The 26,160-nt window shown below is 35.1% G+C and overlaps 4 protein-coding genes across 5 annotated transcripts in view; 2 read left to right on the plus strand and 2 right to left on the minus strand.

Moving 5' to 3' along the window:
- The window catches only part of LOC126772874 (ADP-ribosylation factor-like protein 6-interacting protein 4), a 143,118-nt gene that overhangs the window by 1,479 nt on the left and 115,479 nt on the right, over positions 1 to 26,160 (minus strand). The gene's annotated exons all lie outside the window — the stretch shown is intronic.
- LOC126772835 (uncharacterized) lies at positions 1,207 to 4,527 on the plus strand. Its single transcript, XM_050493435.1, has 3 exons — positions 1,207 to 1,645; positions 1,773 to 2,055; positions 3,376 to 4,527. The coding sequence occupies exons 1-3, from the start codon at positions 1,481 to 1,483 to the stop codon at positions 4,167 to 4,169; spliced, it is 1,242 nt and encodes a 413-aa protein (XP_050349392.1). The 5' UTR covers positions 1,207 to 1,480; the 3' UTR covers positions 4,170 to 4,527.
- Positions 5,589 to 12,853, plus strand: LOC126772823 (RING finger and transmembrane domain-containing protein 2). The gene is made up of 6 exons (XM_050493420.1): positions 5,589 to 5,870; positions 6,391 to 6,723; positions 7,048 to 7,202; positions 8,006 to 8,276; positions 8,882 to 9,097; positions 10,069 to 12,853. The coding sequence occupies exons 1-6, from the start codon at positions 5,676 to 5,678 to the stop codon at positions 10,300 to 10,302; spliced, it is 1,404 nt and encodes a 467-aa protein (XP_050349377.1). The 5' UTR covers positions 5,589 to 5,675; the 3' UTR covers positions 10,303 to 12,853.
- The window catches only part of LOC126772811 (E3 ubiquitin-protein ligase RNF19B-like), a 60,072-nt gene continuing 48,391 nt past the window's right edge, over positions 14,480 to 26,160 (minus strand). For both annotated transcript variants that reach the window (XM_050493401.1, XM_050493402.1), the window contains exons 4-9: positions 17,515 to 17,629; positions 16,250 to 16,437; positions 16,020 to 16,161; positions 15,672 to 15,906; positions 15,161 to 15,356; positions 14,480 to 14,973 (exon numbers count right to left, since the gene is read on the minus strand). In XM_050493401.1, coding sequence (XP_050349358.1) covers positions 14,621 to 14,973; positions 15,161 to 15,356; positions 15,672 to 15,906; positions 16,020 to 16,161; positions 16,250 to 16,437; positions 17,515 to 17,629 — 1,229 coding nt within the window. In that variant the 3' untranslated portion in view covers positions 14,480 to 14,620. The remainder of the gene's footprint in view (positions 14,974 to 15,160; positions 15,357 to 15,671; positions 15,907 to 16,019; positions 16,162 to 16,249; positions 16,438 to 17,514; positions 17,630 to 26,160) is intronic.

Genomic DNA, 26,160 nt, shown 5'->3' on the forward strand with positions numbered 1-26,160 from the left:
AACTAAACAGACTAATCAAGCCTGTTATAAGTTTTTACTTTTAAAACACACAACTCAAAAGAAAATATTGTAAAAATAAAATAAGGTCATGGTTAATTAATTTTATCTTTACAATAAATAATCTATAAATTGTCTCCATATTTTTGCTTAGTAAAATTTTAGATCACTGAAGTAATAATATACATAATATATAAAACCTGATTAATTTTTCTATACTTGTACATGAAAATAAAGAAGCTTTTGAAACAGTAAATTATTGATAATATTGATTGATATAATTCATTCACTATTATATTTATAGAGCGAATAAAACTAATGCCGATTTTGCTGTTTCTCAAATTTCAGACGGTTTGTTTATATTGATAAAAGTTACGCACCGGAGTCCGGAGTTGGATCAGTATATCAGTTTCATTTAAAGGGTTATTTTCAGAAAGTTAATATATAGAATACATTCTAATTTAATTTAGAAATAACAGAGAAAAATATATGTTGTAATCCAGTCGTTGAAAAAAAAAGTTTTTAGGTCTTTTGGAATTTTAGTCTATATGAAACGTATGGTTCATTATGTTTCATTACTAAGAGAAAGAGCTATTCAAGCGTAAGCTTCCTATAATATAACATTTAATATTTATTATAATTTAATAGACAATTTAAGTTAAAATATTTGGATGTCATAAATATAGTGACTAAACATACGTATTATGTTTAAAGCAAATAAATTGAATTTAATATACAGGGAAACGTTGGACGTATGATTTATAGATCTTTAAAATGTTTACATAGAAGTTGCGACATCATGTATCTTCAATAGATAGTATTCAAAATATGTTTAAATAAAGGAATTAAAATAACAATAACTTTGAACTTCTATTTTGCTTGTTACAAAGTATTACTTAAATACACAATAAATCCAAAAGTACATCATATATTTTACTAACAGTTTTAAAGATATAACTGTATGAATTAGGACAATAAGAACAAATACATTGATACTGATTGTATTATTACATACATATATATTTTATAAAGAAATTTATTTATTTTTATTTATATATATTTTGAAAATATCATATTATATCACATAATATACTCGAACTGGTATATGATTTTAGTCAGGGAGTATAGCTAGTGAATGTACATATATCGTATACTCGCGTAAAAGGCTGGTCGACATAATAGTGAGACCGTGCTTCTATGCATAGCTATCTCGTAACTTCGCATTGAGCGGCGGGTGACACAGTATGTGACTCCCTATGAATAATTGACGGAGGGAACGCGCAAGCGCGGTAACCACCTTCCAGACGGCTCCGAACATTCTATGCTATTCCAATTAACGCGAGTAATCTGTTTTAATTTGTCGTAACCTTGCTGTTATTTATTTACTATAATATAAGTTTTTTTGTCGCAATAAATACATTAAACTATGATTGTGTTATAAATTATCGGTGAGGTATAAGATATATAGAGTGAAGTGCTTAATATGCAAGCCGGTGGGCCGGATAGTGCTGCGGTCTCGGAAGCCCCCAGCAGCGGCAGTGAGGAGTCCGATTGCGAACCGGGCCCTGAAGGCGATGCAGACGCCGCACTCACAGAGGAGTGGGCGAGAGAACTCTTACTGGGCGCGGGCGTGGTCACCCCACAAGAGGTAATTTAAACATAAATAGGACGTAACTCATATTCTTAAATTTCATATTATTAAATTTCAAAATAAAAAAATCTTATTGTTCTGTTTTTGCAACTTGCATGAAATAACAATTTTTTATTATTCGTAGATACGAGTAGAGTCTAGAGCGGGTGTTGCTGGAGCGCTCAGTAGAGTGCTGGCCGTGACCGTACGTTATGAAAGCAACGGTGACCGTAGAGCGATGCCTCTTGTAGTCAAATTGCCTCCAAGAGACCCTTTCGGGCGATTATTCGTAGCAGAAGCTCAATTCGATACCAGGGAGATCTTGTTCTACACGGAACTAGCACCAGCGCTCAATAGATTAGCAGAGGAAGCCTTAGGACCAGGCGAAGGGCTTCCTGTGCCAAGATGTATTAAAGCTAGGTTACCAGGTATTGAAAGTAACGTAATAATCATATGTATACTTATTTCTTGTTAGTAGTAGTTTTAATTTCAAAATAATCTCGTAATCCCAAATAATTTAAGCAGTAATAATATCTAGTTAATACAATAAATCTCTAGTTTACCAAAATTACCCAGAATAACGCTTTAGAATTATCATGTGTGTATACGAGTATGTATGTATATTTTCATTTGTATTACGTACTGATAGTTAAATAATTATAGTGATATTTAATATTTTATCCTTAAACAAAAGCCGATACGAGTATAGCAGGGAACACAAATTAATTATTTCGAGTCGAGTAATAATATTTTTGACTGCAATTCCGATTCGTCATGCTTTCTGGGATAAAAATATTTTTGCCGTCATGATTCCATACTTATTAATAACCACATAACTACTTAAAGATGCGTCCGAGATTTTATATTTCTAAAGTAATAATTTTCAAATGTCAACATTTTATTTTTTAAATATCTTATTTTCGTTTGTAGGTACTTCCTTTATCAAACTGATAAAATTATATTCAATTTTAAAGGTTTTGTTTGAAATTTTAATTCAAACTATTTTATTTAAATTAGAAAGGAATGTTTTATTTTATCGTAATGTTTATTTATTACAAATGTTTGCAATGAAATTATATGTTACGTAAAATTAAACAAAAAAAAAACATACTTACATATTAGATTTATTGTGTACCGCAACTTGATTTAGTTTAAAGTAAAAAAGTAACAGCCTGTCCCACGGCTGTGCTAAGTTTTCCACCACAAGGTCCAATGTGATTTGGTAAATACACGTGTGGTCGAATATAAGTGAAATTATATACATGCAGGTTTCCTCATGATGCCTTCCTTTATCGCCGAGCACGAGATAAATTATAAACATAAATTAAACACATGAAAATACGGTGTTATGTGCTTGGGCTTGAACCCGCTATCATCGATCATGATTCGTGCGTTCTAACCACTGAGTCATCTCGGCTCGCATTTCGTTTAGTTAAATTATTTTAAACTTTATAACACATAATTCTACAAAACTATTCATAATTTATACCGTTTCAGGTGTCTCAGAGTCGCTCTAATGTTCACTCATACGTGTTTACGTATTTCGCATACTAACAATAAAATTACGTGACTCGTTTATTGCAGACGAATATTTGTCTTGCTAAGCCACACGAATATTGATGATGATATGTTTTTGATCACTCTCAAATAAAACTCTAAGAATATAAATTAAATTTACTGTCATTTTGAGATAAACTATTTTTTTGAACTAAGTATATAAATATTTATGACACAATTATAATTTACAGATGAAATTGGTGGAGACAGCGAGCTAGTTTTAGAAGATGTCACGGCTGAGGGTTTTGAATCAGCGGATTTTGCGGAAGGGCTAACTGTAGAAAAAGCTAGAGCAGCACTGCATGCAGCGGCACGACTCCATGCCCTCTCTCTCGCTTTGCGTGATAGAGAAGGTCCTTTGGATCAAAGATTTGATTTTTTATTTCCATGTGAGCGAGCCGCAGCTGGATATCTCCGATTAGTAAGACGAGGATTACCCCAACTTGAAGCATTCCTCAGAGGTCGTACAGACTGCACTGAAGAAGCCGCTGCCGTGTCAGCCCTCAGTGCGCGGGCACCTTCTCTTCTTGAGACACTGCTTCGACCAGCTGAACCTGCATCTCTCGCTCACGCAGATTTCTGGAGCGGCAATCTCCTATTCAGAGAAAGAGAAGGAGTAAGCGAATGTATTGCGCTCGACTGGCAGATGGTTTCATTAGGAAGACCGATGGATGACGTGGCATTATTGCTTCTCTCTTCTCTCACACCGGAAATGAGGAGGGCAGCTGGCGAATCCTTAATAGAAGATTATGGTAATCGCCTAGAAGCTGAATGTGCAAGATTAGGAACGGCTTCATCAGGTACCATAGTCAGACGCAGCTTAAAACCGGACTGGCCCAGAGCTGCCTTACGTGCACTGTTACTGTGTGCGGGCAGCGTAGACGTAGCTCTCGGGGAACCTAGAGCGGAGAGAAGACTGCTAGAAGCAGTTCGCGATCTGCACGCCCAAGGTATTCTTGCCCTTAAAGCTGACTCTGATGCGTGAAGATTTGTAAAACGACAACGAGTGCCAAGGAAATATTATGTATTCGAACTAACGATCACAGATTAAGTCCAGTTTCATAGCGTCTAGATCTTTATTTCGGTATAAGCACAAAATAATGTTTACGTATTTGTGTATTATTATTAATTTTTGTGTAGTAACATCGATTGTTTAAATGGAGACGTTTCTAAGCCCTATGGCGTGAAACGATGCCTAAAGAAAGACTGAATTTACTTAATTAAATCACGTCTATAACATACTAAAGTGTGGTAATTATTGTGACTATTGCTCATCGTATCAAATCAAAACGACATTGATTTCGGTCTATTGACTATTATTTAAATGAAAAATAAATTATTATTGGTACTTATATATGCTGTTTTATTTCAAATATATTATCACACGTTTGCTTTGCCAAATATGATTAATAATTATGAATTATGCTGGGTGTGGCAATTTTAAATATTTCAAATGACACACAAATAAATTAAGTAGCCAAATTGTTTTTTTCTGTTTCAACTAAGTTGTTGGATTGACGATTGCGCTTTATAAGGTTATCCGGATAATGATAAATATCCATAGTTATATTATGTCGAATTAAAAAGTGAATTAACAATCTGTAATTATCCTACTGTAGGGCTAAGGCCTTCAATGCTTTACGAAGAGAAGGCTTAGAGCTTATTGTACTTCGCTGTTTGAAAACGAATCGATAGTCTAAACATGTGTAAGATTTTCATCCGACACATGTGGATTTTCTGACAATGTTTTATATTACCGCCCAGTACGAGATATATTATGATAACCATTTTATAATTAAGCATCTTAAAAAAACTGAAGTGCTTGGAATAAACTCGATTATCCGACCCAATTAATACATCCATATATATTAATATTGTCATAATATATGATAACGTTGAAATATATGAATATGTATTTTAAATACCTGATAAGAGTTGAATGCTTTTTTGATATTTTTATTTAATTGTTGTTTTTTTATTGAAGAACGTCGTCTGTAACGCGATTTTGAGCGGCTAAGTCTCGCAGCCATTTCAGAAGGAAAAGTTGCATGCGTTGGGCAACATTCTTGTAGGCTCTCGATCTTGAATTATTCGAGACCCGTCTCAAAAGCGGCAAATGCCTAAGATACATGCTCACTACCATCGTCGTGAGCAACAATTTATCTTTCGCGCCAACGTTCGCATAAACTTATTCATATTATTCATATATTGAGGGTTCGGATAATCGAGGTTCTACTGTAATTGATTAATAAAAAATGTGATGCAAAAACTAAAATTATTTATTTCATAATTAATGGCTGTTTGATCATGTACTTTTGTCTACTCTGACTGAAGAAAAAGAAACAATAAAATTAAGCGTATAATGTCAAGAGTATGTCAAATACAACTTATATGTCAAGTTTTTAATTTGACCTTCGCCGGATTTTAACGTATATTGAAATGATTATATTGAAGTCATAATAAGTGTATAAGTCTCATTTATGCGGTAGTTATGGCTCAACCGAGTCAAGTAAATCTCGATATAGACGATGAGGCGGAAGCAGAGAGTAGCACTCGTAATAATGCAATACATAGAATGGACTCTGTTTCCAGGCCATTGGCTCCAAATAGAAATAATTTAGGTCTAGGAGATCGACTGAACAGTGTTTTTAGAGAAATTAGACCCCTGGTAGAACATGCCAGAATGGTGAGTTTTGGATTTGTTATGTTTTATTATTATGACGCAACGCAGTTCCGTAATAGGCTGCGCCGCTTACACATATTTAATACATTTAAAATCGTTAGAGTGAAATCAATTGTCTAAATAGAGGTTTAATAATTTCATTTTAAGAAAATATATCATAAGTATATTTGTTGTAAATGACTGCGATGATTAAGACTTAACAATATTAGTCATATTTTTTATGATGATTTATTATGATTTGTGATTGATTCTAGACATAGATAAGATTCTAATAAGTATAAGTATGTACATAAGAAGTATGACTATGAGATTTTAATGGATGTAGCACAAGATTATTTTCCTTTTAATAATTATTGTAAAAAATTTATTTTTTAAAATTTGTTTGGTATAAAAGTTTTAAAAAATATTTTTGCATTCTATAAAATGTACTGATATATTATACATATAAAATTTTAATTCTTAGTAATTTTAAATGGGTAAATTCATATTTAAAAAAATTAAACCTTTATGTATTTTATTTTAGGGCAATAATGCTAGATTGTCACTTCCTACATGGCTACCAAGGAATCCTCCTGGAACACATCAACCTGGCGAAGGACCTCAACGGCCGCAGAGTTCAATAGCACATGTGAATTTAGGCCCTGGAGCTCAAACTTACATTGTAACTGAAAGAGGAACACCTGTTATACAAAGGAGTATTAGTCACGGCATAAGCAATAGTCCATCTAATGAATCTAACATTTCTGAGCAAGCCCCAGAACATGTTGACATTAATGTCTCCGTAAATCCGTCGAATAATAATAATATAAATGACAATGCAGATAATGAAAGTCAGAGCGAAGATGGAACACAACAGGTGAGGTGTCAATACTTTAAGATCATAATTATTGTGACTTTTGATTATTTTACATGGTAATTCTAGTATATGTGTTGTAATAATTTTGACAATACATAAGTTTAAAGAAAATTGTTGAATACTTTTGAATGCTTAATTCAAGTACTATATTTTCTGAAATCCTCTTAAGGTAAAGATTGATGGATTTTGATTGATGTATATAGATACATCAAGAGCTCATAGGAGCCATAATTTATTATCTTATATTATTTTAAATGTGTCTAAAGTTATACATATATAGCTTATAGGTACATATTCAGTTCTTATTTTGAATTTTTTTTACAGGTGGTGGATATTAGGGCAACATTAAATCTGTTGTTACGTTATGCTCCATTCTACTTCATATTATTCATAAAATATATGTACGACAGCAGAGAGGGTATATTCACATTCTTTGTTCTGTTCTGCACTTTCTCCCACAGTAACAGTATTGTAATGAGGTAAGTTGTTTATTACACTAATAATTAAAATATATGAATAGATAATATTTTGTATTAAACATTATAAAATGTTTATATTCAAAATGTTAAGATTCACGCGTTCTTACCACTGGGCCATCTATCATCATCCTAATGACTAACAAACAGGAAATTATTTTTCTTTTTATAATTATTATTATTGTACTTTATTTATAGAATTACTAAATTATTAAATTTGAAATGGTAGTCATAATGAAGACCAATTATTATATTATTTATTAATTATGGCTAAATGACATTACTTATGTACTAAATTTGAAACTCATGTTTATAATTTTTGATTGCCTCGTTGGTCTAGTGGCTAGATATAAGGCCGTAGATCCGGAGGTCCTGGGTTTAAATCCCAGGTAGAACAAATAAAAGTTATTGGCTTTTACTGTGGAAAACTCTCAGTAATAGCCTGGAGTCTGGAAGTTGGAAGTACATTCCCATGCCTCGGAAAGAACGTAAAGCCGTTGGTCATCCTCCATCAGATTATGAGAGTTAGGGAATAGAGATTGCACCTGTGTGTTTGCACTATAATAAATCTCTATTTGAGATTGGCCACTGTGGTCGAAATTGGTCTGGAAGACATTATTACTGCATTATACATATTTATTAAAGAAGGCTTATTAGTTATTATACAGTACAGTTAGTATTTGCTGATGTTCATACAGGATACATAAATATGATTGTACATGATTGAAGAAAAAGTGTAACTACTGAGTTTTATGTCAGGTCAGGGTGGTAAATCAAATTTTACAATAACTAATTTTTTTTTCCAGAGAAAATGGCAAGCAAATGAATCGCAGTATATTATCATTGTGCAGTGAATTAATTCTTGCATCCAGTTGCATTTTCATTGTTCACTTTCTGTTCGGTCACGGGAAACTCTTGGCGAATGTGATAATGTTTCCGGGATATACGGAGCCCATAGATGTATGGGAGCTATTGTGGCTGGTTGTGCTCACAGATCTCATAGTTAAGATCATAACAGTTAATATTAAAATTGTGATCACAATGATGCCAGCTTTCATTTTGCCATTCCAGAAGAGGGTAAGCTTTTTTTAATTATCACATTATATGTATAAAGTCGAGATGGCCCAGTGGTAAGAACGCGTGAATCTTAACCGATGAACGTGGGTTCAAACCCGGGCAAGCACCTCTGAATTTTCATGTGCTTAATTTCTGTTTATAATTCATCTCGTGCTTTTCGGTGAAGGAAAACATAGTGAGGAAACCTGCATGTGTCTAATTTCATCGAAATTCTGCCACATGTGTATTCCACCAACCCGCATTGGAGCAGCGTGGTGGAATAAGCTCCAAACCTTCTCCCCAAAAAGGGAGAGGAGGCCTTAGCCCAGCTGTGGGACATTAACAGGCTGTCACTGATACTGATGTATAATATTCTTTAATCTCCTATTGAAAGTTTTAAATGAGATATGAACTAATATAGAGGAAAATTTATAACTTTTATCTGCTTATTAGAGACTTTGTATTTTCACCGTTATGATCATGTTTAATGTTACTGATCTAGTACCATGGGTGATGTTAAATAGCCCTTATGCATTAGACAGCCTAATTTCCAATAATTAGGATGTCATACTACAAAGTTCGAAAGTTGATGAACTTAACCTAACGTTTTTGTATATAATTTTTAGGGTAAGGTATACCTGTTCACCGAGGCCGTGTCACAGTTGTACCGCTCATTAATAACAATCCAGCCGTGGATTTTCTATCTGATGCAATCGTACGAGGGCTCGGAGAAGATGGTCGGGATGTTCCTCACGTCAGTGTACGGGATCGCGAAGGTCGTGGAGATACTGGTTCGGCTGCAACTGTTTAAAAATGCTACGTGGACGTTGTTGCAGAGTGTTGTAAGTAATATTTCATTATCAATCGGATTTCCATTCGCAATGGGTCATAAACTCCATAGAATATGGGTGATATGAATATGCGTGTAAGTATATATTAACATCACCGATGGCCTGATCGATTTCGGTCAGGGCCGTCGTTCCCAAGGGAGTCCAGCCACCTGCGCAGGACATATAGTGCACAAGAGTGTTCAAACAAAAGTGCCTCTATGCCCTTACTCTCATAATTCATGGAACGGATCTGACGCGACCGAAAAGAGTTCAGGCGCGCAAGAACAATCTCTTTTTTTACTCGTCAAATTATAGCTGAAAAATGATCGTCGGAAATATCTATTCATTGGTCCGAACCGACCTTTGAACATACAACCTTGGAATCTTTAAAACCTAGCCGCTGGATCAGCGAGGCAGAAAATAGAAAACGTGAAGTGATCAGTCTTTGATTACGGTATCGCGTTTCAGATAATACAATATAATAGAATACAATAGTTGTTTTTTGTGTATATGTGTGTGTTGCACTTAAAATTTTACAAATTTTCTATTAAAATCCTTCCTTACCCTTATCGTACTTATCTTTAGCTAAATCAATAACGTTATTTTCAAGTTGGTAGTATTATAATTATAATCAAATAATATTATATGAGCAGGGAATCGAGAAAAAGTTGTGTAAAAATTAAATTTTTGAGCATAATAAAATTTTTCATATATAAATTGTTTTTTTTTCTTGGAGCAAATTGTAAATTAAATCAATAAAAATGCCACAAAACAAAATCTGTAACTATAATAGTTTAGTATATAGAAGCTGATTTGTACTGGGCTATGTTAATTGGACAAGCATTTAAGTTTCAACTAGTGCTCAGGAAAACCTCGTGAGGAAACCTGCATGCATGGGTCGGATGAAATTCTCCTACATATTATATAACCTTCACTGCTTTCACCGCGTTCATTAATGTTGGTTCACCTGTAACGCCCCCCAGAACTTGGGCACGAAGCCGACGTGCGAGCAGCTGGTGTCGGCGGGCGACGCGTGCCCCATCTGCCACGACGACTACAGCACGCCGGTGCGGCTGGGCTGCTCGCACATCTTCTGCGAGCTGTGCATCGCGGCGTGGCTGGACCGCGAGCACACGTGCCCGCTGTGCCGCGCCAAGGTGGCCGACGAGCCCACCTGGCGCGACGGCTCCACCACCTACGACTTCCAGCTCTACTAGCTCTGCCCTGTGTCAGAAGGAGGTCACACATTTCCACTCGTTATTTTTTCAATTTTTTCACGTCCTTATCACATTTACATACTATATCTAGCATTGTTTTCATAGATAATATTTTTAACATATATAGCTTTAAAATCGCTATCAAAAGTAGTCTGTAGAACATTACAAGCGATAATGGCTTAGTATTGTATTTTTCATAAACATGCAAATTTTGCACCAAGAAATTCATTCCTTATCTGTAGTGCTGTAGTAACTCGATAACTAACTGATTAGAATGAAAGAACCTTTTATTTAATTATTAAGTGTATAAGATCCACAATCTAATTATAAATAGGACAGCACCTTTAATAGCACCTTTATGTCACAACTATCTCCAAATAAGTTATTGTCCCATTCATATAACAGTAATCTGAAAATGACACATGCAGCATCTTTCAATGTCCCTTGGTTCCCCACCATTTTGAAGCCATCAACAAATCCTCTAAATCTTCAATTTAGTTGTTCAGTTAGACTTATAATCAAAGACATACGTTAAATGTATATATTATTAAGCCTGACTTTTTTTTTTAATTTTGACATATGTATATTCAAACAAGTCTCATAGCGTGTGTGTGTGTTATAAGGATGCTGTCTTAGAATTTTGAAGTGTCCATAAATTAAATATCTTTGGTATTTTGTCGTTATATAATTAGTATGTTATTGGCCTAATATTATAAATATTCATTCCTTCTTGCTCTCTTCATTAGGGAACTTAATTCCTATCCTTTCCTAAAATTATTTAATGTATAAAGAAAGAATATTTTATTTATATACATTTTATATTATTAAATATACAAGTTATTCATTAATATTTTAACTCAATTATTATTATTTATATATATTTATTTTTTATTTTTCTTATGGATTGATAAAGTGGCTTAATGTTTTTTTAATGGAATTGTTTATATATATAACTGAGATTATTTATGCCATAAAATACAACTTATGAATTTCTGATTAATCATATTGTAGCAACAATAGGTTTAATAAAATTTTGAAGACGCTAATTATGTATCATATTTAATAACCTAATATTACAAATATTTGGAGTTTACATAGAAAAAAACTATTATACATATATGTTAAAGAAAAAAATATAGTGTTGGTGCAATTTGAATAATGGTTGATAACAACCTTTCAATATTGATTATGTATCTTTTCTCTGGAAAAAAAATTGGAATATTACGCGCCTGGTCATTTAAGTAAACAAAAACACATACCCCAAAAGTTTTATTCTGAATGTAATATTTAGTTATATATTAAATGTACAGTTTTTGTACATATGTAAATAATAGACATAATCGTTCCTTAATGTAAGAAATATATTATATTATAGATTTATGTTGAATATTGCTGTTACTTGAATTATAATTATATAATCAAAGTGTATTGAAATAAAGAAATCCTAATTATTGTAACAGCAAATTTTTCCATGTGTAGAATTAGTTTTATTTAAATTTTTATTAAAATTTTCAATAAGGATTAAATATGAAACTGGCTTATTTTAGTAAAGTTTTTTATTCATTCTTAAAAATCACATTTAAACTAATGTATTAATTTTTTTTACGTATTCAAATATATGAAGTGTCATAATTATCGTATAATGAATATTACTTTTGTAAATATTATTGTTTCAAATATAATGCGTTTATGATAGATTTATGGCGCTAAAAGTTAAACGACGTAACTAATTTTAATAAACCTTTTTTATTCTTATTATAAGGGGTATGTTATAAGCTATAATGTGACTATTCCGGCTTCTTTTTGCCATTAAATTTGAATCCTTATTGAAAATTGTAATATATAGTGCATTTAAGAGTTTGCTGCCAAAATACAAATGACTTATAAAACTATAGATAACAAATTATACGATTGTATATGGGTTAAGAGCCGTGTGAACCGGAGATCTATAGATTTTGTTTTGGAAATTGTGTTTTTTTTTTAAATTAGTTAGTACCTAATATAATAGCTAACATTTCGTACGAAAATGTTTATATACAAGATAAACATATTTTTCGTTTTTTTTTTTTTTGTAGAATCCTAATCGTTTTTTTGTAATCGGGCGAGTCACACTTTATAAAGCCTTTAATGTAATAGTGTATTAGTTTTACTTTAGCCTGAATAAATGAAATTTATTCGCTTTTGTATTAATTTGTTCATTATACTTTTTATTTTATTATTAATATCTCTGTTCAGTTCTTAATGCATATACGGTTATAATTATTAAAAAAAAATCTAAGTGTAATTTAATCAATCAGTGTTGGTCGATCCCATATGTTTTCGAACGACAAATTTGAATAATTGGTTTATATGAAAATGCTTGAATGTAAGTTTTGAAACATTATATCTTATATAACCGAAATATGAAATATTAATCTCCTTAATGTTATTATAGATTGTGAAAGTGTGCAATAATTCCCTGAAGTGCAAGGTAACGTTAATGTATTTAATAAGCATAATGTGATAAAGTTATAAATCAGACAGGTGATATTTAAATAAATATCGTTTTTTTTACGAATTTTATTTATTTAACCCAAATATAAACATTGAAAAGGATCTTGGTTAACTTGGTTTATGTAATATTAAAAAAAAAACTTATAAATATAAATTAATTATATTATAATTAATATTATATATATACTTGATGTGAATATGTTCGTTAAAACAGGACTTTTTCGAAAATTGTGATCTACATATATACACACAAGGTGACTGCCTCGTTGGTCTAGTGGCTTGATGTAGACGCAGACCTAGAGGTCTGCGGCCTACGGTCCTGGGTTCAATTCCCAGGTCGGACCAATAAAAAGTTATTGGGTTTTTCTGTAAGAAAATTCTCAGTAGCAGCCCGGAGTCTGGAAGTGTGTTCACTCCCGTGCCTCGGAAAGCACGTAAAGCCGTTGGTGTTGCGCCTGAACTCTTTCCGGTCGTGTTGGATTGCCGTCTCATCGGATTATGAGAGTGAAGGAAGAGAGAGTGCACCTGTGTTTGCGCACACACTTGTGCACTATAATATCCTGCGTAGTTGGCTAATCTCTCTAGAGATTGGCCGCCGTGGCCGAAATCTGTCTGGAGGACATTATTATTATAACAATGTACACGCATAGCTTGTAACCTCTGTTACCCGACTAAAGAGTTAGTAACTCTTGTGCCCATGCATACTTCTAACAATAACATCTAAGAAAAAAAATATTGTTGTACAATAAAATAAAAAAAATGTATGTCAACGGATATTACATAAAGTATACTCCGTCGATTTGGTTATTTGCTTTTCTGACATAACTGTTTTAGATTACATGAAAGTTAATTTTAAAGTGTGTAATAAATAAAGACATAAACTGTCTAATCTTATTTATTATATTATTTATGACTTTTCATACGTTATAACAATATAATATATTAAAACGTAAATGTTTTAGTTTAAAAAAAAAGAAAATTGTAATGCGTCTTATAGTTACATTCTATGTAGCCTCGGCCCTGGGGTAGAGCGAGAAGAGCTATCGCTCCAGGCGCCGCCAGCAAGGGGCAGGGCTTATTTGGAATGAACTGATCGTGTACATGCCGTCTCAATATATATATGGTACACGATTATCGTTGTAAAAAATATAAATTTATGTCGCCATTTCTTAATACTAAGATATATATGTTTTTGCATAAATGGTTGATTTTCGGTAATGAGCAAATGTAATGCCTTTTTATTGAATAGAATCAATTACATTTCAAAGTAATGTTTTTGAGTAAATAAAACAAATTATATGTAATCGTATTTTAATCATAGTTTACATTTAATGATTCACATAAACATATAGTATCGCTTATACATTTCGCCTACAAACGTGAAAAATTAAATAATTTAGATAATTATAGTATTTATTATTCAAAGTATCACAAATATCAGATAGAATAACACTGCACTGTAAGCGCGAAGCATCTATCGTAGGGACCGCCGATCGGTGCCGTAAATATCTTCTAGGTTTCGTTAATTTTGGCGATTCTTAAAACTAATTAAGTTGTCATAGTCGTTTTGAAATAATACTAATTAATATTTAGAAGGAAGGAAAGGAACGACCGACACAAGTCCTTATCGGCATCTTAAATATAATGAGAATGGGGCGAAGCTCGGCAATCTCTCTAGAATCGAAAACCGCTTCCGATCACACTCAGTCCTCGAAGCGCAGCGGAGCGCATTCGATCGCGACACCGCAGCCCCGCGGCCGCGTCCCTCCGCCCGACGCCGTCACTCGGGAGCGCCGCTCGCGTCGTCGGCCGGGGACGCGATTCGTTACGAGTCGTCGGGCGAGGGCGAGCGCGTCTCGCACGCCGTGGTGAGCTCGGCGGGCGGGGCGGCGGCGCCGGACGCGGCCGACGGGCCCGCCTCCGGGTCGGGCGGCGGGTGCGTCGACCCGTACAGGAACAGGCTGCGCAGGCGCGCCGCCGTGCGCGACGACGTGGACGGCAGGTCGTCGGGCCAGCTGGCGGCGCTGGCCGTGTCGGACGCGGCCACGTCGGCCGTCACCTCGAGGCGGTGCGCGGCGGGCGACGCGGCCTCGTGCCCGCCCAGCGAGCCCGCCAGCCCCGCCAGCGACGGCGCGCGCACCTCCGCCTGCTGCGAGCCGGCCGACAGCGACGCATCGCCTGGAATTAGAGATTCGATAATCGCCGTACTCGTCATTTCCTTCATCGTCGAAGTGAAAACTTCGATAATTATATTGATATTGTTATCGCCGTAATTTCTCGCTTCAATGGTTCGACTGAATTATAGCAGGAATTCGGCTAATTTGAAAACGCTTTCGAGCATTTTTTAACGAAATCGATCACTAACCGATGCTGGGCTCGAGGCGGCGCGAGGCGGCGTCGAGGTCGAGCGGATGGTCGAGCGGGTGGTCGCGCTCGTCGGGCGGCGCGGCGCAGCCCCCCGCGCGGCACAGCGACACGGGCACCACGCCGTACACGTAGAACAGCAGGATGGGCACGCCGATACCCACGGCCAGACCCGCTACCAGGGGCGATACGATCAGCTGCCGAAGAAAGTATCTCGTTATTCGCGAGCCGAATTACCTCGCCGTGTATTTTCTCGCAAAGTGTGGTGGTCTTTGCATTATTTTGTGTCAAGCGCATACATCAATGCCATTCGTACTTGGCGACTCAAAAACAATCCCCCAACTGGTTTAATTTAAAATCAAACATCAAAAGCATATTGAAAGAGGATTGGCAGGCAATTTGAGGGCCGAGACTAAAATATCCTATTACTTATAGAGTTGTCAAACACACTGGGACCTCAAGTTAATCAGATAAGGAATGATGAAGTAAAGACAAAGTAAGTGATTGCTTACCGCAGCGGCGACAGCGGCGGCGACTGCAGCCCTACGGCGGGCGGGGCGGGCGCGCCGCAGTCTCCGGTGTGCCCTGCGACCGGCCCAGAGCGGCAGCCCCACCAGTAGCGCGGGCAACGCGACTCCCGCTACCACTGCGATACCGAGGGGCGCTCCTGCGAGTGTTCCTAACTGCCAGAGTAGCTTCTTTTTTCTTGACCAAGGTTTCTTGCCCCAGAATGTGCAGCCACTTGGACTGAAAAGGTAAAATAAAAAATGTATTTCTATAATTATGCGTAAGAATTAAACCTCTGGTTTGAAGAATTGATATCGTAACCCATAGAATTTTCTTTAAAGCTTACTAGTCACCTTAGGTAATGCAGATCTGAGACTTCTTTCATACAAAGCCAGCAAAACTCCGCGCCGCAAACGCAGCAGACCATGTGATTGCACGAACCGTCCTCGACTTTGACGATGAGCACTGAACACCTCGGACATGGCTTAACTTCACCTGAAACATAAACATAAATATTAGAATAATAATGAACTGTCGTCGTATTTCCTGTCGAGTTTACGAGCCGTTCATAAAATGTCCTCACCGTGTTCCATTTCGTTGTGCGAGGGCTGCGGCGCGCGCGGCGGCGGCTGGCGGCTCCGTCGCGCCGCGTCGCAGGTCTGCGTGGGGTGCCACGCGGCCTTGCAGTGGTAACAGAACGACGCGCCGCAGCCCGGCGCCAGGCACGTCAGCTTCGGACACGACGCGCAACCCGTGGCCACCACTGCGAAACTGTTCCACACTTGGTCAGTGTTTTATTTACAGGGAATTTGGGAACGATTTCCTGAGCCAATGTTGCTAACAAGTATGATGACTTGATCAATATTTTAGTATAAGGATTAGTAGAAGTATTCCAATGCTCGACACCAAAGGTACGATACAATTCGGTACAATGACAGAATTTAAAGGACCAGGGAGAACTTTTTAGGCCGACCGAAAAACTATTAAGAAATCAACGCGTTAAAAGTGGACTTACTAACTATTGCTTTTTTAAATGTCCTGATAAAATATTACAATAACAATAAACAATGCTAATTGCATTGACTAAAAAACGTACACAGAATGTTTTATAATAGATCAAGCAGTAGAGGTGCACGCGTCAGGCTCTACGTTAAGCGAATGTTCACTTCTCGTGAACCCACTTGGCTTTAATTATACGAATTAATGGACAAGTCCCTATTAGCTGATGGACACCGTTGGATTATATTAATTAGATTAAAGGTCAGAGCATGGTGATAATAATAATTGTTTTGATTATAGAAGTGGCTTTGCATGAAAGTTTTTAAATATCCTCAAGTGAAACACGACACACATGACACTATATTATTGATAATGGACTACGATATACAATAATTATATAGCATCACGGTACCTACGTGGATATTTTTTAGGATTACAGCTATTGGCAAATATTATTGTAACTACAATATTTTTTATTTGCAAAACCAATTCAACTTTTTCGTGTATTTTTTCTTGTATTTGGTAGGCAGACTGGCATCAGCCATCGGTAAATGGTCACCAGCTTTTATAGATATTGCCCATACCAACCAACTTTAGTGATTAAGATATTGTGGGTGGTACCTACCCAGATTGGCTAGCACAAAGCCCACCAAGTATGATGATAGTTTGGAACACATTTAAGTTTTTCAAACTTTCACGGGATGCTCACAATTTTATTAAATCACTTAAAAAGCCTAAACTTTAGAATTTGTCTATATTGTAAGTAGAGAAAAAAGGAAGTTTTGCAAATGAAATAGATTATTCTTCTAAATAATGAGTTAGGTTACGTTTTAAGTTAATCGTCATTACCTGCAGTCCGGCGCTGGACACCACCGCGTGTCGGGGTCAGCGGCGAGCGCTCGACGCACTGAGAACTCTTCATATTTATCGTAGAGTGCAGGGTTGTCGACTATTCGTCGGACATCTGCAATTAAAATAAAAGTCATATAGAATTTTACGTAAGAAGTAACAACCCTTACTTAAACCTATGTTTGGATGGACCTTCTTTTATTCAGGAAAGGTTTTAATCGAATTTGATTCCAAATCATAAAACCGTCATTGCTAAGCCAAATATATTAATGATTAAATTTAAACAATAATAAACTATATCTAAAAAATATTGTTCGGGAAACTCGATTACAGAAAAATAAATTAAATCGCACGAGCGCTATCAAAAGAGACTTTAATGGCTGATAAAATATTATAACGAAACTCCGAAAATTATTTATATTCTTTACGGAGACTTAATGGATTATAATCTCGCTTAAAATATTTGCTACATTGGATTTAACCAGTTTATTACAAAATGAATATCGATACTAATATTATGTAGCTGGAGACTTTGTATGTTTCAAGACGCTAATCTAAGGAAGCACTGTTGATTGGCCATTTATACTATGACCCTCCGGAGCGGAGTGGTGACTATACCCGTCCGACAATCTGGCAAATTGTTTGTACCCATCACGTCTATGAGATAAGCATGTATAACAATTAATTTATTGCAATAAATAATATTGATTTGTCAGTAAGTTAAGTTAACGTGACTATATACTAATGCTTATCTTCAAAATGGTTAAAAATTACAAATTAAATAATTGAAATAATAAAGGTGCCGTTAAGTCTTTATTTCATCGAAACTGATTTCATAAAATCATTTTTATATCGAAGCAAACCTCTGTGTCGCAATTAGAATTTAATGTGCCGAATGCCCACCTATTCTATGAAAATTATTTTTGTATATAAAATAAAAGCTGTAATAGAAAAGTATAACATGACTTTAGGCCATGGCCTTGGTAACTGCAGAAGTTTTTTGGCATATCCATATCTCTACTGGACTAAACTATACACATCTCACGTAGTGAAGAGGTGAGTTGAAAGTAATTTAATCGATTTAAAATTGCGAAATCACGTCAATTTATCTATTACGGGACTCCCCTCTGTATCTATAAAGGGACATTGTATTTCTGCTTTATTGATTCACGGCCTTCGTCGTGACATAATTACTTAATCTGATCAATTATAAAGTACCGTTAAATTAATAATAATTATTATTATAAATGCGAAAGTGATTTACTTTGTTTATTATTACGCTTTCACGTCTTAATTACTCAACCGATGATCATGAAATTTTGCATACGCGCAAACACCCCCCCCCCCCTCCCTCAAACGCGCGCGGAAACTTGTTGTATTTATATATGATTATTGATATTAACTGTGACTTTGTTTTAATAATTTAATGGTTTCCTTTTAGATTTTAGATCTATTTTTACTACTTCCTCGGCTCTTCAAGCGCGATTTATAATTGAAGATGATAACGAAGGAATGTCCGATTTCGACCGCGGTCACTCTCAACTCTCTCAATATTTAATAATTTAAAAGTTTTAAAACCATTCTAAAGAATGTACGTATTTATTTGGATGTGATGGTTTATTTCGTCAAGAGTTCCGGTATAAAATCCGATGTTAATCGTCTTGAGAAGCTCTGCTGCTCGGTGACAGTCAGTTAGGTTTTTAAAAAGAAATATATCACAGAACTGACTATCCCTTGAAGAAGTGTCTGGCTACTATAAATGACTTCAATTTCGTATATATTTATAAATGCAATTTAACTCTGTATATTACGCTTTCATGGATAGAACACTGAACCGATTTTGATGAAAATTGGTATGAATAATAAAATAATAATAATAAATATCCTGGAACATTATTCACACATCCCAAACTAAGCAGAGCTTGTACTATGAAAACCAGACAGCTGATATATTACATATACTACTTTTTCTTTTGTAAATACATATTTATATAGATAATTACACCCAGACTCGTGACAAACAGACATGTTCATGCACATAAATATCTGTTCGGGTGGCAATCGAACCCACAACCTTCGGCGTGAAAGGCAAGTATCTACAAATCACGCCAACCGGTTCGTCAATGAAGCGAGCTTGAATCCCGAAGAAGAAGATTTATAAACCCCCCAGGCTATTTTTTATAACACCCCTCTCTCCAACACAAATATCTTTCTCCTTACCTACCATGCCGGACGGTATGTTACGAACTATACTTACCATTGATAGTCATGACGATTACATATATAAACAGTTTTCAAAACAAAGTTGCATACGAATTCCAATACATTGATGTCAAGTCTGTGACGAAACAACAGTCAAACATAAACAAACATTATTATTCACATCGAATTTATTTTCGAAATCTTATTTCTGTAGACGTTAGTCATCCATTGTAAAGCTATCTTAGAAGACACGCATAGCTAAAATTAAGACAAAGGAACATCAATAAAAATCGTTTAAATTAAAACGTGTACGTTCGAACAGAAAACCGTAAATGACATAACTATGACATTTTAATTATGCATTCAATTTTAAGTGTCGATGCACAAGAATTTACACGTAACGCGTTTAACTTTGAAACGTGCCGAATAAGGGCTACAACACGTTCACACTATGCCGCGTGAATTGAGGCAGTTATTCTCGTCGTAGGGACCACGAAATTCTATGCACACGACAGACAAAAAATTCCATTTCTCATGCGGTTAAAACTAATCTATTAATATAATATAATATCCTGGGACATTTTTCACACACGGCCATCTGATCCCAAATTAAGCTTGTATAAAGCTTGTGCTATGGAAACCAGACAACTGATATACTACATATACTACTTTTCTTTTTTTTTTTTGTAAATACATACTTATATAGATAATTACACCCAGACTCAGGACAAACAGACATGTTCATGCACACAAATGTCTGTCCTGGGTGGGAATCGAACCCACAACCTTCGGCGTGAAAGGCAAGTGTTCTACCAACCACGCCAACCGGCTCGCCAATCTATTGTATTTAACGATTGTTTTTTAAAACTTACATAAAACCTCAAATTTTTTTTAATAGTTTGCTTTGTTACTAGAAACTATTAGAACAATCGTTTTTTAAATTATCGTGATAATTCCATGCCAGTTCGTCTGGATATGTACTACCCACTCATCACATATGCTAAAGCCTAACAGCACTACCAAGTATTGTCGTGTTCCAATTTAAAGGATGAGTGATCTTAGTGGCCAGTCAAATCTCAATGCACTCGCAGCGGTCACACGTAAGATTATTACGTGTAGATAAGATGTGTACGTCAGATGTGTCTGCCGCGGTGTCTCGTACTCTTCATATCTTACTAGCTGCCCGTTCCGACTTACCGGTAAAATAAGGATTTTATCCCGTGTATTTTTTAACCAATGAAAATTATAAAAAAATATGTTTATTTTGTGTTTTTAATTTTTTTTGTTTATTATAATAAGAAACAATTATGATAACTAAAATCTTGGAAGGAACTGACTTCCAAAAAACAGCGAAAGGTAGTTTGGAATTCAGGGCTAGTATTAGAGAATTGTAAACAAAAATTGTGTATAAATAAATAAATTAAAAAAAAAAATCATTCGCTAATCGACCTATTGGCCCATACTTTACTTACTTACCTTCTTCGTTTAATGATCTTTCTATGCCTGAAAATCGTATCAAAATCCGTTGCATAGTTTAGAAGAAACTAGCTGAGATACAGACAGAGAAATTCATCGACTTTGTTTTGTACTATTTTATGGATATACTAGATTATGGAAACATTGTAAACAATGAAAGAAATCGTTTTGATACGACTAGTTAGCATTGTTAAAGAATTAACGGCCATTACACTATGGTATGTATCGTATTTATTTATTTATACTTTAATTAATAATTAGCTAATGAGCGTTTTTGTTTGGTAAGCGTGATCTTAATCGCGTGTTTCAAACCGTGCATGCACCAATGACTTTTCTAGTTATAATTAATTTAGTGCCAGAGGTGAAAGGATACGTGGAATGAAAACCGACCAGTTTGTTAGTACTCATTTTGTCTCTCGTGCGGCTCTCAATATAAATTCTCAATCAGCAACAAAATTCGCATGGATAAACTATGTTTTGAATAATAAAAAACTAAGTCGAACTCAACTTTATACAAGTGATAGAATTAAAATCTTTATTACGTCAATAACTATTCACACAAGCGTTACAAATAAAACTGCATTTTTTTTAAAATTAATTTTACTAACTTTTTCTCAAAGAACATCACTTAAAACATTATAACGATAGTTATAGTAACAACCTGTTAATGTCCCACTGCTGGGCTAAGACCTCCTCTCCCTATTGAGGAGAAGGTTTGGAGCTTATTCCACCACGCTGCTCCAATGCGGGTTGGTAGAATACACATGTGGCATAATTTCAATTTCACCGTCAAGCACGAGGTGAATTATAAACACAAATTAAGCACATGAAAATTCAGTGGTGCTTGCCACAGTATGAACCGACGATCATCGTTTAAGATTCACGCCGTCTAACCACTAGGCCATCTCGGCTTATAACGATATATCATGTATAATTAATATAACAAATATTGTAGTTATAAACGCATATCAATTTAGCACCTGCGTATTTTATTTAATATTTATAAAGAGAACATATTAATAAGAAATATGCAATAAGTATAGAATTATTAACAGACTGTAATTGTAATGATATCAGACTTATTTTCTCACTGCAAATATGATTCTTGCATTATTTCCACTGCAAGTTGATTTTTATGTTATAGCTAGGCGGGCATATGGGCCTTATGTTAAGTGGTCACCACCGCCCATAGACATTGGCTCACTCACCTTCATACCGGAACGCAATTAAGTAAACTATATATTGCTATTTAATGTGACGAATGTAAAGTATATATAAAGCGTCACAGGTACGCTTACGCATACAGCTATGACGCCCCGAGTTATGATACCAAACCAATATTAAAGGTTACTAGATATTTCTACGAATGTATTCGAACCATTTTTTTATTACTAGCAATAGATATTATAAATAAACAATTTTTACTTATCATATAAAAATGTTTTTATGACCTCATAGCTAAGTGGTCTTTTCAAATATATATAAAATAAATATAAATGATATAGGTACGTTTTTATATTTCACGAGCCGGTTAGCGTGGTTGGTAAATACTTGCCTTTCACGCCGAAGGTTGTGGGTTCGATTCCCACCCAGGACAGACATTTGTGTGCATGAACATGTCTGTTTGTCCTGAGTCTGGTTGTAATTATCTATATAAGTGTTTATTTACAAAAGAAAAGTAGTATATGTAGTATATCAGTCTGGTTTCCATAGCACAAGCTTTGTACAAGCTTAATTTGGGATCAGATGGCCGTGTGTGAAAAATGTCCCAGGACATTATTATTATTATTATTATTATATATTATTATATATACATGTGATATTAAATAATAAATGTTTCTTAATTCATTTTTATGTATTAACGTTTATTTTTAAAAATACTTTTTATTCAAATCTACTAAAAACAATAATTATATTCCGTATATATAGTCCACGTTTACTTTATTTAGTCTAACCCATGACCTCTCGTAATCAAAGCGTTCGTGAGTAAATATGGAAGAATCAACGAACATTTATCATCATTCGTTATATCGGAAAAACATTAATATTATTTATTTATTTGGCTGAGCAATAAATATTAAACCCAGAACGTTGCATCACTAAAGGTAATTTAAAATGAAATTCCATTATTATTAACATACACTGTTTTTAGTGCTTCTGTCAATTGTTATGAGATTTTCTTAATATGAAGCGATTATCAATCGTTCCATGAACCTCGAAATATACAATAAAAACTCTTTTTAACGGCCTATTTTAATGTGGAAATCGTATGATACCAGTTAAACACTTCAGGAGACGATGTTTAACGAATCAAGAAGTCCAGCAAGCGAATGTACCGCTTGATAAAATGTGTATTGAGTTATACCATTGTAACAATACCAAAACTTAACAATAATGTCCTCCAGACCGATTTCGATCACGTCGGCCAATCTCAAGAGAGATTAGCCAACTACGCAGGAGATATTATAGTGCACAAGTGTGTGCGCAAACACAAGTTGCAGGTGCACACTCTATTCCCTTACTCTCAGAATCCGATGGGACGGCAATCCGACACGACCGGTAAGAGTTCAGGCGCAGGACCAACGGCTTCACGTGCTTTCCAAGGCACGGAAGTGTACACACTTCCAACTTCCATACTCCGGACTGCTACTGAGAATATTCTGATAGAAAAATCCAATAACTTTTTATTGGCCCGACCTGAGAATTGAACCCAGGACCTCCGGGTCTGCGGCCTTACATCAAGCCACTAAACCAACGGTGCAGTTAAAACTTACAATACCATTGTATCTAAATAAATGTGAAATTAGTATGGTGGTTAAATTTTTTCGTAACATAAGGTAAGTATGGTTATTTGTCGAACACCTGTGTCTATTGACAAACACATTATATTAAGTACACTCGCGTGCTTACATTGTCAACACATAAATTATTGCTGAGTGGCGGTATAACTTATGAATAGGTTCATCAATAGTGATGAATATAAAGATTCATACACTGTGGTCATAGACAAAGTCACATAGCGATTGCCGATTTCGTTTGTTGGCCAAAATGTATGATAATTGACAACAATACAATACGTATTTAATAAATCAGACGAAAGCGAAGTTCGAAATGTATCAAATTCGCTCCAGACAATGGGCGGGCCCCGTTCCGGGTTTAGAATTTTTCTTATGAATATATCCTATGTGTACGAGAAATGTAATTTTTATATACAGTACAGTAACAGCCTGTTAATGTCCCCCTGCTGGGCTAAGGCCTCCTCTCCCTTTTGAGAAGAAAGTTTGGAGTATATTCCACCACGCTGCTCCAATGCGGGTTGGTGGAATACACATGTGGCATAATTTTAATGACATTAGACATATGTAGGTTTCCTCACGATGTTTTCCTTCACCTTCAAGCACGAGATGAATTATAATCACAAATTACGCACATGAAAATTCAGTGGTGCTTGTCCGGGTTTGAACAAACGATCGTCAGTCTAACCTTACAAGATTCAGGCGTTCTAACCACTAGGCCATCTCAGCTTTTTTATATGTTAGTAACATATAAATTAGCTTTTGATTATTTAAATGAGCACAAATATTTTATGCGACATTAATCGCTATAAATAGAGAACAAGTTTTATTTAGTGCGTATCGAATCAATTTCATTTCACGCTCCATTGGAACTACAGCTGTTTTTCTTCTATTGTTTCATTAGTAACAGATTTCTAATAAATATTTACAATTAGAGAATCATCGTGTTATTCGTTATCGGAAGCACAATGTGTTTAACTTAACACACATCATAAATATATATATATTTAAATATATATATATTTTTTATAGAATAGGAGGGCGGACGAACTTATGGGCCACCTGATGGTAAGCGGTCACCAAACGCCCTTAGACATTGGCATTGTAAGAAAAGTCAACCATCGCTTACATAGCCAATGCGCCACCAACCTTGGGAACTAAGATTTTATGTCCCTTGTGCCTGTAATTAAACTGGCTCACTCACCCTTCAAACCGGAACACAACAATAACAATACTGCTGGTTTGCGGTAGAATATCTGATGAGTGTGTGGTACCTACCCAGACGAGCTTGCACAAAGCTCTACCACCAGTAAATTATTATTATTATTTTTTATAATTATTTTTTCACCGATTATGTTAAAATTTTTATCGATAAATATGCGTTGAGATTATTGATTCGGGGAAAAAAAAACTTGTTCTTACCGTCGCAATTTCTACGTAAAACAGATAAATAATGTTTGTTTTAAAAAAAATTAAAATAAAGACAGAGTAGCTAGTACTTTGTCTTTATTTTAATATCCTTCGACGACGACGGATAATTGAAGCTTTACTATTAAATATAGAACCATTTATTAAAAATAATTTCGAGAACATTATCGACATATGATTATTAATCGAATGAACGATAAAAAATCAATGATTCATACCTTATTTCCCAATTAGCATATTAACGTTTCAAGTTTTTTTTTATAAAATTATAAAGTAGGACGGGCAAATGGGCCATCTGTTGTTAAATGGTAACCATCGCCCATAGACAAAGCCGCTGTTAGAAATATTAATTATTTCCTACATCGCCAATGCGCCAACCTTGGGAACTAAGATGCTATATCCCTTGTGCCTGCAGTCACACTGGCTCACTCATCCTTTAAACTGGAACACAAAAATACTTAATATTGTAAAATAAATATTGCTATTTAGCGGTAATTTTATTCAATTTATTCAAATCATTAATTTTGTTAAATATCTTTCTATTTGATTGCCTCGTGTATATAACGGCTATGTCATAAAAATCTGAAGGTTACGTAATATCGGGTGGAGCCAATACAAGTTATTAGTTTTTATCGATCAAGAAAATCGGACAATTATCTTTAAGACTGTTGCATATCCTGCACGAAACGAGAAACAAATATTGTCGAACTAAAACCTTTACAGTTTAGATAGACCCTGTATTACA

The sequence above is a fragment of the Nymphalis io genome, chromosome 13 (assembly GCF_905147045.1).
Source record: "Nymphalis io chromosome 13, ilAglIoxx1.1, whole genome shotgun sequence".
In the NCBI taxonomy this organism is placed as follows: Eukaryota; Metazoa; Arthropoda; class Insecta; order Lepidoptera; family Nymphalidae; genus Nymphalis; species Nymphalis io.